General features: G+C 32.6%; 1 protein-coding gene across 1 annotated transcript in view; it reads right to left on the bottom strand.

Moving 5' to 3' along the window:
* The window catches only part of ft (cadherin-related tumor suppressor fat), a 245,041-nt gene that overhangs the window by 101,172 nt on the left and 129,983 nt on the right, over positions 1–13,886 (bottom strand). Inside the window, exons 2-3 of the mRNA XM_065363479.1 lie at positions 9,330–9,638; positions 1,463–1,696 (exon numbers count right to left, since the gene is read on the bottom strand). Coding sequence (XP_065219551.1) covers positions 1,463–1,696; positions 9,330–9,638 — 543 coding nt within the window. The remainder of the gene's footprint in view (positions 1–1,462; positions 1,697–9,329; positions 9,639–13,886) is intronic.

The following is a 13,886-nucleotide window of genomic DNA, read 5'->3' as shown; positions in this document are numbered from 1 at the left end:
GACTTAAAATTCACATGAAGTCGACTTCGTAGCGTATTGAAATTAGTTGGTAGAATGAATTTCGGCTTTCCAACTCCATTTGATAAAATATTGTGGGAATACCGAGTTTCAAAAATCTGCTGGAGGCTCCAGAACTGCTCAAAACGGTTTGAAACAGTTTCCAATCGATTTGGTATGTCAAAAATAGGTTATATCCCAAATTTCAGCTTTCCTGGTCAATCTGGTAAAATTTTGATTTTTTCCCTCATTTTTGGCTCAAAATTGATTTTCAAGAATTCACCAAAAATCGAAAAACGCACTTTCGCACTTGAAATTTTGACAGGTGATGAATTTCTGCCTGATCTTTCGACCTACCTGTGTACGGTTTAAAAAATTTCGTGCAAGTCCTATGTTGGAACGCAAAATTAGCGATTTCGGCTGACCTGTCCATCAAAATGGCCGCCATTTTGTAAGTAGGGCCACTTTTCTTTTTGAAGACAAGGGCTAGAAATGTTATTTAGGACTCCCCCTTCAAATAAAAAATTATGCAAGAGGATCGATGGGGGGATGCAATAGATCCTTAATTATGCGGGCTCCCTGACTATTAGACAAAATCAGTTATCACCCTTAGCCTCTTCTCGCATGAAAATTTATACTTTTTATAAAATTTTAATCTTCATCTCTAGACTTTTGAGAAAATGATCGGATATGATCAGATCAGGAAACTGACCACTGATTTGATGAGTGTTTACCTGTTTACCTATCTGAGCTGATGAAATTATACTCATCTTTCCAGCAGAAAGTCATTTCACTGTGATCAGATCTGATCAGATCATTATCAGGCGTGAATATATGTATTTTCTGGATCAAATTTTATCAAAGTTAGACACTTTTGGATCAAAGATCAAAATTTTGACCATTTATTAAATCTGTTCATAACGAACCTGATTAGATCCAATCATTTTCGCCAGATTTGGCTGATCGAAATTTCCACAGTCAAGTCTGGATTATTTTGGAACCTACTTACTTCAATTTCTCTCTCCATCCTCTCCCTCTTCCCCCCCCCAAAAAAAAATTTACTGAAATCCAAATATGAGCTTACTCGAGGGTTTTTGTAAATAAATACGAAACTTCGGAGTAACTTCATGACAGGAGGGGGAAGGGGACTGAAAAAAATAACACAAACCACCAAGATTCAAATTAAAAGCGGAAACATTGGTTTCCAAAATCACTCAACAGATAAATTTCGCCCCATCTACACCTATGTATGTCTTCCAAGTTGCATAAATTGACATTTTGCAACATCTCGTCGACTTTTCTCATTAGCAAAACGATGCCGAGAGAATCAGCCACTGACTCATGGCTTTTTACCGGTACGGTAGTTTTTATAGCTAGGTAAGTATACCATACCTACTCGTACTTAAAAAAGTCCATAAATTAATACCACTTTACGCGAGTAACTTTATAATAAGTATATAAATACCTCTTCGTAGTCGAGTTTTGCGGTCAACGTGAATATACCAGTTTGAGGATTTAATGAAAATATGTCGTTAGCCCAATCGGATATTACAGTGTAGGAGATCAATCCATTAACATTTTCGTCCTCGTCGGTCGCCGCAATTTGGCCGATTTTCGTACCTCTGCCGTCATTTTCGGCTACATCGAACGAGTACACGGATTCGGAAAATATAGGCGGATTGTCGTTCGTATCGGTTACCTGGAAAAATAGAAAAAAAAACATGAGCTTAAGCAGGTTTAAATACATTTATATAAATTCAATTCGTTCAACACGAGAGGCCATGAGTCGAGTAGGGGAAGGGGTTCTTCCTTCGAAAGGTAATTCATCCCTGGGCCATCAACATCCTGCAATTTACATTATTCGAGTTGGCTCGCGCCATCGCAACCAACTCAACAGGTGGACTTATGTACACTCTATACGAGTACTCGTATTTTAGAATCCGTTATTGTAAAAATAACCAACTCGTTAAACATTCGAAACGATTCACGATTTATCGTAGGTTTTAATGAAGTACAAAATATACAAATACACAAACCAAACCGAATAAAAAATTAATATAAACTTGCACCGCGAATCGTCGATCTAATTTCTTCTCATCGCGGATTATTTTTCCCATGTTTTTTTTTCTCCCTCGTATTTTTATTCGCGCACTGCACAGGTTATTCAACCTCTCGCTCTCGCCCACAAAAACGATAGCGATAGCAGCAAAATGCACGCTAATTGCATTTATAAATCAAACTAGTAGCATATCTCTCATTAAGAAAAATCTCAGCTACTTGTTTCGCTCAAATAAAATGTTCTAATACGACTTATACATATATACTCGTACTACATACCTTATGATAGGAAAATATGTATTAAAAATATTTTTCTCGTATAAATTGTACGACCGAAGACGTTGCGATCTGCTACTCTTCTTTCTCGCGCCGCGGATAAATTTATATTAAACGTTCGCATTTCACCACATCTCACTCTACTCTTTTCCTTTCCTAATAGATGTAGGATATATTCGCATGTATATTCAGACTATATAAAGACTCGTATAGGTAGTAAAAGGTACTAATACGTCTAGCAGATATACATTTTAATTCAGCGTGAAATGATACGATAAGATATTAATTGCTCGTATTATAAGAATTAGCTATATACGAGCTATAGTGACATCGTATTACACGGTTAATCGCCATTTAAAGTACCCGACGAAATGTTGCTGTTTTTTTTTTTACTATTTTTTTATTTTTTTAAATTAATTTTCTATAACGACTTATATAAATGTATTATGTACAGTAAATACAGACGAATAACACGTATCTATCTATACAACTGCAGCTTGGTATTCGAATTAATGAAGCATTCGAGTGACAACGCGCACCTATCACCAAAGTTGTAGCCTCAGCCTTACCTAACCTAACCAACCAACACTGTGGAGTGTGGATTTTTTTCTCACTTCGATGAGATTCCTTCTTTTCATTATTTCCTGTCTCTATACCGCGCCGAGTTCTGACATAAAACTAATTATTAGGATATGAAGAGTAACCGGAATGAATTTATTTTTATAAATATGAATCGAAAATATTTCTAAAATATCGAGACTGAGACTGGCTATGGCTGCGTTTCAACCGCTTTGATTTGTTTTCTCGTTTTGATTCATATTTTATAGGTATAGTATAACGTTCTATTTCGTGATTAATTAGGAAACGAGTGAAGGAAAGGGAGATGAAATTCGTGAAAAAAATATCTACACAAAGAAGTACATACATAACATAAGTTCGAGTTTGGATGATTTTTTTTCCATACGAATGTGTCTGTGAGCTGAGAACTATAATTCTTCTCTTCTATTCCCACATCCAATAAAATGGACCCTTTTTCAAAACTGTTTATTTCAAAGGTGGAATGGGTGACATTTTCTGAAATGGAAACTGTCTCAATTTCATCAATTTCCAAATAATCGTTCAATTTGTGATATTTCAACAGAATTTTTAAAAATATTGTTTCTAATTCAAATTTTCAAAGGAATAAAATTTTCTGAATTTCGAATTAGGGAAATTTTTAAAAAATACATTTTTTATGAAATGATTCGTGTTTTTGGACAGGAAGGGATGAAGGGAGAGGGGTTCATTTTAAACAAGTTTAACAAATCGATCGATTGAAAAATCATACAAAATGAATTTTCTCACTTGTAAATAACCTTTCTATTTTTAGGTTAGGAACAAAAACAAATGGTAAAAAAAAACTTAAATAAGGTCGTGGTGAGTGGGGGGGAGGGAGGACGCAAAACCAGGGCAGTCAAGAGAGGGAAGCACAGGTGACAGTTTGTCCCAAACCCACGCTTTCTGGAGGTCTCGGAAAAAAGGGACTGTGATGAAAAAAAACTGTTTTTTTTTACCTTCTCAAAAAAACAAATTTTTGAAATTGCTTCCCAGTAAGCATGCTGTGACATTAATATCACAGTGATGTCATTTTGTGATGTGCATATGTGACATTTTTGCAACATTGCTTTGGAATGGTAAAAGAAATATTTGGCCGCAATGTCTCAAAAACATAACTTTGATGATATCACACAGACATCACTAAAAGATGTTATAGTGACATTTTTGTCTCAAACTATACCATTTTTACTTCTCGCAGATACAGTATGTTGACAATTAGTATATAAGGAAGATTTGCCGAATGTGGTGGAGTCATCGGCATCAAATCTCAACTCCAAACTTCAGGAGTTGAGAGAAGAGAATATTTTTGCAGAAAATACATGATATTATTTTATTACATCACTCTCAATTTGCTGAACTAAAAGGTACCCTATCACTTTATGATTTTAATTTTTTTTTCAGATATTTCAGTGTAATATTTATGTGACATTGCAAAAATGTCACTACACTGGTGTGAGTGATGTCTTGGTGACCATTTTGATGGGTACATTTTATATCACCAGGAAGTCACAGAACATCACAATGCAATATTACATATCTCCTCAGTGATATTGCATGATGTTATAGTGACATTGCAATGCTTACTGGGTTGTTTTCTTTTCATTCTCCGTATTGAAATTTCTAAAAAAAAAAAAATAGCATTCAACTTTTAAAGCTTTAAAGTGTTAAAATAAGCATCTCGCATTAAAAGCATCGTTTTTATGTCTCTCAAAATACAAATTTTCAAGAGCTTTCGCCCTCACTTGAGCCGGTTTTGCTGAGAAAAAACACCATTTACTGCACGAACTTTTCAATAAAAAAATGTTGACAACACTTGAAAAAGTTCGTGCAGTAAAAGGTGTTTTCTCTCAGTAATTGGTGATCAAAAATACATGAAAAAAATGAGCCTGTTTTCTTTTTTATTTTTCAAAATAATTAACATCCTAAAAAAAATCTTTCAAATTCTACAATTTTTAAAGCCCGAAAAAAACTCCTTGCATAACAAAACATTATTTTTAGTATTCTCAAAGTACAAATTTTCAACAGTTTTCGCCCTAGCTTTGATTGGGCCAATTTCACATACAGGAATCACATTTCCATTTTTATGTAATCTGGTAACCATGACTGTTGGTATTTGAAGGAGCTCCAGCTCTGATTTAATAGCAGCCTCAATGCTTCATCTATTGTAGTTGGCAGTCTTTTTATTACAACTGATGATTTGTTTTCTTGAGAATTTCTGAACGCATAATATTTCTTACAAAGCTGATCATACTGTCGCATTAAATTGCGGAAGTCGTCTATGTTGGTGAGGCAGATTCAAATTAGCTTGTTCAGCAGTTTTATCTCGAAGTCATTAACAACAATACGCTTAATCACAGTTAACTCATGAATATAATCGGAGTATTCAGTAAGAAATACATATTGGCGGAATTTTCTCTTTAACTTCTTCAATTACATAAAACTGGATTAGGGTTATTGTCCAGAATGTCAGCAACTTGTATTGTACTAAATTTATTTTTGATAATGATTGGCTTTTGTCTTCTTTGATGGAACTAGAAATTTTAACAGCTTTCTTAGGTTTACAAAAACCTCCAGCTAGGACATCCTTGAGCTCAGTCATCATTTCAGCCTTCTTCTTTTTAACAATTTCGTGAATTTCATCTTTACCAGGCATAATAATAAAAAATCAGAGTAGTTTTTGAAGGCTCGCAAACTGTTGTTAAAAAATAAGAAAATTCACATTTGGGCCCCCAAAAATTCAACACAGAAAATGTTTATAAGTCATTAAAATTGGTATTTTCCCCCTATACAAAATCGCACCTCCTCTCCCTTCCCTTCTCAAAAAACATTTATATAGTTTCATCCCTAGAAATGGGGCCAAATTATGAGATGCCAATTTTTCGCTTTCTCAATGTCTTTTGACGTTTCAAGATATTTTTTCGAAGAGAAAGGGAGGGAAGAGGTGTTAAAAATACCTTTCCTACTTCAATGTTTCATTATCAGGATGATTTGCAAACTTTTCACGACATTTTTAGGAGTGAGAGGGAAAGGGAGGGATCCAGGAAGGGAAGGGAAAGAGGGAGAAGACATTTTTACAAAGAAATTTATCACTTTCCCAACGTCTTCGGACATTTTTAATTTTTTTTTTGGATTGGTGGGAGGGTGAAGGGTGTTAACAATACCCTTAACATTTCAATTTTTTTACAACTTTTGAGCCTTTTTTATAAAATTTTTGTTGTTTTTTTCAACATAAATATCTGTTTAAAAAAAATGCAAATTACTCAATTCTTTGAAAATTATTTTTGAAAAAGGAAAGAGAACATTTTTGGAAAATTTTTCGATTCTTACATCAAAATGTTTATTCGCCTACTTATTTAATTGGTATCTGATTGTCTATCTGTGGTTTATACATTTTGCTCTTTTGAGTCACTATATTATTATTATATGTAAAAAATTTTGTAAATGAACTGTGGACGCTAAAAGGCCTAGATTCTAAGGCGTCCTTATATAAAGATTTATTCAATTCAAGAGCTTCAATCATATTTTTTTCAAAGGATTCATTTTTCAAAATATTTATAAGCAAAAAAAAGAAATGAGGGGGGGGGGATTTTCTGAAAATTCTTGCACTTTTTCATTCGTTAAACGGAAAGTTCTAAAATTTGACAAATTTTGAATTTTGAGTTGCGAGTTTCTTGGCAAATGGAGAATTTTGTAATACCTGAATGTTTTTCAAAATTCTACAAAAAGAGCTAAAAGTATAAATTGAAAATCTGTGCAAAAATTTACAATAAACAAGTTGAAAATGGAATAAATGAATGTGTTGGCATCAAAATGAGATTTAAAAAAACATTTAAAAATGTCAACTTTTAAAATGATTTATATCTACTAATAGGCAAAAAAAAGAACAAAACTTGAAAAAACCAAAATTAATTTTCAAAAAATGAATAAAAAACAGAAATTATTTTTGGATTTCATAAGAATTTAAAAATTTAAAGCATCTTGCTATAAATATTGAAAAAACATGAAAAAAAACTCATCAAATTGGCGGAAATAATTCATGTTTAAAATAAAAAACTAAAAAAAACGAAGATGGTTGATAATCTTGAAATTTTAAGAGAACAACAATAAAAAAAAATATTTTTCAAAATAAGATATAGAAAAAATATGACGCAAAACTGATAAAAAAAAAACGTGAAAATTATATTTTTTTTTCAAAAATGTAAATGCCTAATTTACGAACGTTTTCTATGAGTTTTTGAAAATATTTTTTTCATATCTTTTGAAAAATATTAAATTTTTTTTGGTGTTTTTACTTAAAATATAAAGATCACCAACATTTTTTCGTTCAAAACATGAATTTCCACACAAAGTCCGATTTTATAAGTTTTTTCTACCTCTTGTTTCAATTTTATTCAATTTTATGGCAGAGTTCAGCATATTTCAATATATCCGTGATAATGTAAAAAAAAACTAGACCATTCCTTTTTTAAGAAAAAATTTAAAAACAAAACATGAAAAAGATTACAATTAATATTTACATAAAAGTACCATCAAGGAAATCAAAAGCAAAAAAAAATTATTTCAAACAATATTTTATTTGAAAAAAAAAAAAGAAATTATGAACAAGAACAATTTAGAGACACAAAATTCGTTTCCGATTCAAAAAATTCAACTTGCATGGCATTATAAATTTGGAGCTGATATTTTTCGTTAAATTTAACAACCTTTATTTTGGCATTATTTTGAACCCGATGATCATTTATCAGACAGTTCTGGTATAATACAAAATTTTATGATGACAACACTGATTCTATGTTAGAATTCATCTTCAGGATTTTCATAAAATGACATTATTTTCAAATCAAAAAATGTTGGCCAACTTGATTTTTCACTTTATTATTCAGCTAAATACATACGATTTATGGCTTCAACATTTCAAAGTTCAACTTTCGATATTTTCTAATTAATTAGGTACTGAACCTAACTAATCCCCTTGCAAGTCAACCTCATACCCTCCTCCTCACCCCACCAAAGGTAATGTATATCTCTGCATTCCCCTTTTCCAGCACTTCTGCCAAAATATTTTTTTTTAATTCTTACAACCCCATACAATGAGGTAGAAATTAAGCAACCAAAAAATCCTCGAATACATCACGATAAACGATCGACAAAATTTCGCAATAAATCTCCCCCAAAATTAACACATACATCAACCATTTTACACGCCATTCAAATCCTACCAAAGCGAATAATTTCATTTTCGCAAAATTATATTATCCGATAATATCGCAGAATACGAGTGCGCGATCAATGACCATAAATCTCCTTTGATTATCATTCGAATTCCATAATCCGCATCCGAGAGTTATCTTTGGCGTGAATTTACACGTTTCTATTATTCAAACAATATCCCTTCTCGAAATATACTTACAAAAATATCTCTAAAATGCGAAAAATCTGCACCAAACCTATACCTAATCCTCTTTACCCCAGCTCATTGACACCACACACACTGCAGGTGAAAAAGCGCGGTATTCCTTTGCGGAAAAAAAATAGTTACAACTACCCCTCATTCCATCTGCTCGGAACATCTCACCCTATAGGTAGAGATCCAGGTATGGTACTGTAATAAAACAACCCCCTCGAGCAGTCCTATAACAATTGGCTCAGATTAGCAAAAAAAAAAACCCTCCCGGCGACCTTTTCATTTTTATATTGATTTTTAAACGCGTAAATGTATTTATTAATAAGCTCGTGTTTCACGAAGCAAGCACACATAAGTACTCGTACATACAAATACGAATAATTTTCGAGGGAGATGGTGAAGGGTGCAGATTTACCTTCGCAGAATACCTATTGTCGTACGACATGGATGTTGCACAGCTGGCTTGTTTCAGTTCGACAATAGGGTCAGACAGAAAGATGGGTGAAAAGGTAATATACTCGTAGGTAAGGTAAGTAATCGAAAAGTCGTACGTAAAAATTAATTACAACGATGGCGTGTGCTGAGGGGGTTAGAATGACTGTGTGGTTGTAGAAAATGCTATTGGTGAAATATTTTGTTACCCAAAAATAAATTACTATGGAAGGTCTTCTTGGTTGCTGTGGCACATACGAGTGTATATATAGGTACTCTACGTACACATACAACGTTCACATACATACAAACTGGTTCAGATGTTACGGCTCGGAGATCACGTATAAGTGATTTATATTTTCCATAGTCTCATCTCTGTTTAGTATTTTTTTCCTCTCTATTACTCTCTTCTCGCTCTTCTTTAGGTACTTTTCACATAGAGATACACTCTCTCTCTAAGGTCTTGTGTACGAGTATATGCCAACCAGCAACGAGTACACACCGTGGATGAATAGTACTATAAGGTATATATAAGATTTTTTTCAATATAGAGAATTCAACTTACCGTAATGGTAAACGTTGCCTCAGTTTTTTGAATTCCATCATTAGCCTGTACGATGAGTTTATGTTTGGATTTGGTTTCTCGATCTAATAAATCCGTCAAGCTGAGCACTCCGGTATCGGCATCCAAGTGAAATTTTTCTCGATCGCCGGCAATTAATGAAAACGTAATACGCGTAGGTGTATCGGGATCGGTTACTTTGACCGTAGTCACGACATGACCAATTGGTACATCTTCCGAGACCGAAAATTCCGTAGGCATATCGCTAAACGATGGCGGACTGTCGTTTTTATCCAATACATTGATATGTACCTGAAACCAGAAACACAAAATTAGTTAAACGTTTATTTTATTAATCGTTTCTATACTCTCTTTAAAATGTACTCGGATATTTCAAGATCTCCCTTCATCATACCCCCGCATCAGCCAAACCCCAGAACACGTTTACGAAAAAGAAATACCGAAAATAGAGACGAATAAACTATATGGTAAGAGTACAAAAAGGAAGAAACCTCATTCCTGGCAAATCCTTCTCAAAATCAACGCGTAACAATAAAAATCTCCCACGTGTGGGTTCCAAGTTAGTTGTATATCTCTGTCTCTAGATACCTTTTACACACACACATTTATAATAAATTCTTTCAATCTATAGGTAAACCTCTGAAGGGCGAATTTTTTCGCCAGATACCTAAGCCTTCTTTTCATATATGCTCATTTAACCGGTTTCTATGTATTTTGTGTACGAGATACCGCGTCCAAACCATGAATTAGGGTAAAACGGAAATATTCACAATGGGACATTTCATTCGAATGTATCGATCGATAGTATTATCGGTAGTATTGTCACACAATGCACCCAAATTCATCAATAGGCGCAACCTTTAGAGAAAGACGAGCTATACGAGTAGTTCATGCAGGTTTGAAGGTTACCTACATTGATTGATATCAATCTTTGTCGAATTTTCCAACAGTTGGCTGTTTTTCGTGTCGGAATCGTCACCGTCGTAATAACATAAGCTTACAATAACATTTACCTATACGACGAATACGATGTATTTCTCAAGTAAACAGAGTTTAGAATTGAATGGATGGGTAGGTGAATATTCTATTATTAGGTTATAAATGCATATTGTACTTTTATGACAACGATAATGTGACAAATTTTTATAACATTTTCGCAAGGGTTTCGAATCAGACCAACTTATAACCTAAACATTTGGCAAGTAATTCAATTCTTTTGCATCAGGGGCAAAAGCAGTATTAGGTACCTATCCTTATAAGATGGATTTTACAAAAGATTCGTGAAATTGACAACAAAAAAAAAAAACAAAAAATGATTCCAGCTCAAAACCAATTAAAATTTTCATTTTTTTATTTATCACTATATAATGCAAGTAGCCTGTATTTTCTGATTTTTAAAAGAATTTCAGGAAAATCCAAACTTAAAAAAAATTGCTGATGGTTCTGCAAGTCTTGAAAGAGTTTTTATTGTACCTACTCCAAAGTTCAATGCCCCTTACTGTCTTACTATACACCAATTTTTGAAAATTTCAGTTCAAAATGAAATTGGTCCTTTGATTGTTGGTAAATTTTTGAGATTTCATAGAAATTACTGGAGAAAAACTTCTGAAAAATTTTTTCTTCGTTCACTTTCAAGTCAATCTGAAGCTTTCAGCAAGAGCAAAATAGAGGTTTTTTGGAGCATGGGAGGGGGGGTGATTTTGGGAGCTTGTGGAAGTTTGCAGGGATATTCTGTATAAATACACGTAGGTACCTAATCATGAAATTTTAGAATTTTTGGAATTTTTTTTTTCACACTAATCTTATTTTGAACAAAAGCTTGAACCTTATAGGGCAGAAATTGGAGTTCAAGTAGAAGATCTGAAATCTTTTTTTTTCAACCATCGCAACTGACTAGAATTTCGGATCAAAAATCGATCACGATCGATTAGAAAATCGATTGGTTGAATGCCAAAAATCGATTCTTTTGAGATTTTGGATCTCATACAATGTATCATGTGAAGTGTGAAAAATCAATTTCAAATTTCAAAATAAGCTTTGGGATCAAAAATCGATTAATCGAATCCAAAAAAATCGATTCATTTGCGATTTTCAATTTCATGTGATCAATTACATGTTCGAAATAAAGAATCAATTTTAGCATCAAAATTGGTGCTTCGGAAATTCGAGATCAAAAATCGATCATGACTAAAAATCGATTAATCGAATCCGAAAAATCGATTTATTCGCAACTTTTAATTTCACGTGATCAATTATGTTCAAAATAAAGAATCAATTTCAGCATCAAAATTAGTACTTCGAGATCAAAAATCGATTACAATTGAAAATCGATAGATCGAATCCAAAAAATCGATTCATTTGCGATTTTCAATTTCACATGATCAATTATTTGTTCGATATAAAAAATCAATTTTAGCATCAAAATTGGTGCTTCGGAAATTCGGGATCAAAAATCGATTAATTGAATCCGAAAAATTGATTAATCAAATCCAAGAAATCGATTTATTTTCGATTTTTAATATCACGTGATCAATTATGTTCAAAATAAAGAATCAATTTCAGCATCAAAATTAGTACTTCGAGATCAAAAATCGATTACAATTAAAAATCGATAGATCGAATCCAAAAAATCGATTCATTTGCGATTTTCAATTTCACATGATCAATTATTTGTTCGATATAAAAAATCAATTTTAGCATCAAAATTGGTGCTTCGGAAATTCGGGATCAAAAATCGATTAATTGAATCAGAAAAATCGATTAATCAAATCCAAGAAATCGATTTATTTTCGATTTTTAATTTCACGTGATCAATTATGTTCAAAATAAAGAATCAATTTCAGCATCAAAATTAGTACTTCGAGATCAAAAATCGATTACAATTAAAAATCGATAGATCGAATCCAAAAAATCGATTCATTTGCGATTTTCAATTCCATGTGATCAATTATTTTCAAAATGAAGAATTAATTTTAGCATCAAAATGAGTACTTCCGGGTCAAAAATCGATCATGACTATGAAAATCGATTAATCGAATCACAAAAATCGATTTATTTGCGATTTTCAATTTCACGTGATGAATTATGTTCAAAATAAAGAATAAATTCTAGCATCAAAATCAGTACTATCGAATCAAAAATCGATCTTGATCTAAAATCGATTACGCGAATCCCAAACATCGATTCACTCGCGGTTTTTAATCCCATATCAGAAAAGAAAAACCAATTAAACCTCTAAAGCGAAAGCGATACCTCGCGATTGAAAATCGATCGACGATCATGATCGACAATTAATCGATGGAATCCCAAAAACTCGACTCCCTTAAGCGATTTTAGATCACATATGATCAAAATAAAAAATTAATTCTACCCCTAAAAAATTAAAAATCGATCGATCTAATCAAAGGAATCGATTCATTTAGGATTCTTCAACCTATATGCCTGAAATTGAAAATCAATTTCGAACTTCCAGATCAAAAATTCAAACATTGATCACGATCGAAAATCAATCAATCGAATCCCAAATATCGATTCCTAAGAAATTTAGATTTTCAAATTTCACGATGAAAAAATCAATTTTAGTCTCAAAAACGAACCTAACGATGAAAAAATCGACTAATTGAACGCCAAAAATCGATTGGTTTTATCGATAATGCTAAAAATGATCCTTTTTCTTAATATCTACCGTTTCGTTTCATTTTTTTATTTGTTTGGCAAAAATTGACAAAAATTGTTTATCTTTTCAAAAAACGATTTTAAAGATTGTTGATATTTTTAAACTTTGCAAACAATCGATATTTCTGATCGATCGATTCACGATTCTCAATTTTGATCGTGGAAGATCTTCTCAAGAACGATCGTAAAAAGTCATAAAAAAACATTAAGAAACCATAGCTCAAAATATTGTTCTCTGGAAATCGAAGTAAATAAAAATACCTAGCCAGAAAAACCCATTAAATGGGATGGCTAATTGGCTACCAGTCGATGAATCGAATTTTAGGAGCTAAAAAATTATCAAAAATTGAGAAAAACATGTTTCAGAACTTAAGCTGAAAATACGAGTATCAAATGGGACATTTTAAACAATCTAAATTTGGTGGGTTATGAAGGTTCCCTTTTCAGGAGTTGTTAAAATACGTAATATTGACTTATTTTGTAAAATTATTATTGTTTAATAAGATACTGTTTGTTTTATTTTTCAAAGGTAAACGAAACGTTCGACAGAGAAGATTATTTTATACCCCATTTAAACCCCCCCCCCAAATATCCAAACAGTCAACAGGTGAAGTATTTAACAGATATCTTGCGTCAAGTTGTAATTTTTCAGCAATAGGGCTGAAAAATTCATAGAGTAATGTTGATCATATAATTGAACAAAAAATTTAGATCCGGACAACTGAGCTTTTAGAAGAGGAAAAAGACACGATTGAGTCAGACGTAGGAGGGGGGAGGGTGTGCAGAAGGATAAAATGGGCACAAATCCGCAGCATTGTAATTTTTTTTCAATTTTTCCACAATTTGGAGACGTACTACGAACAT

The sequence above is a fragment of the Planococcus citri genome, chromosome 4 (assembly GCF_950023065.1).
Source record: "Planococcus citri chromosome 4, ihPlaCitr1.1, whole genome shotgun sequence".
Classification (NCBI taxonomy): Eukaryota; Metazoa; Arthropoda; class Insecta; order Hemiptera; family Pseudococcidae; genus Planococcus; species Planococcus citri.
The sequence above is the reverse complement of the archived record's forward strand: the minus strand, read 5'-3'. Positions and strand labels throughout refer to the sequence as shown.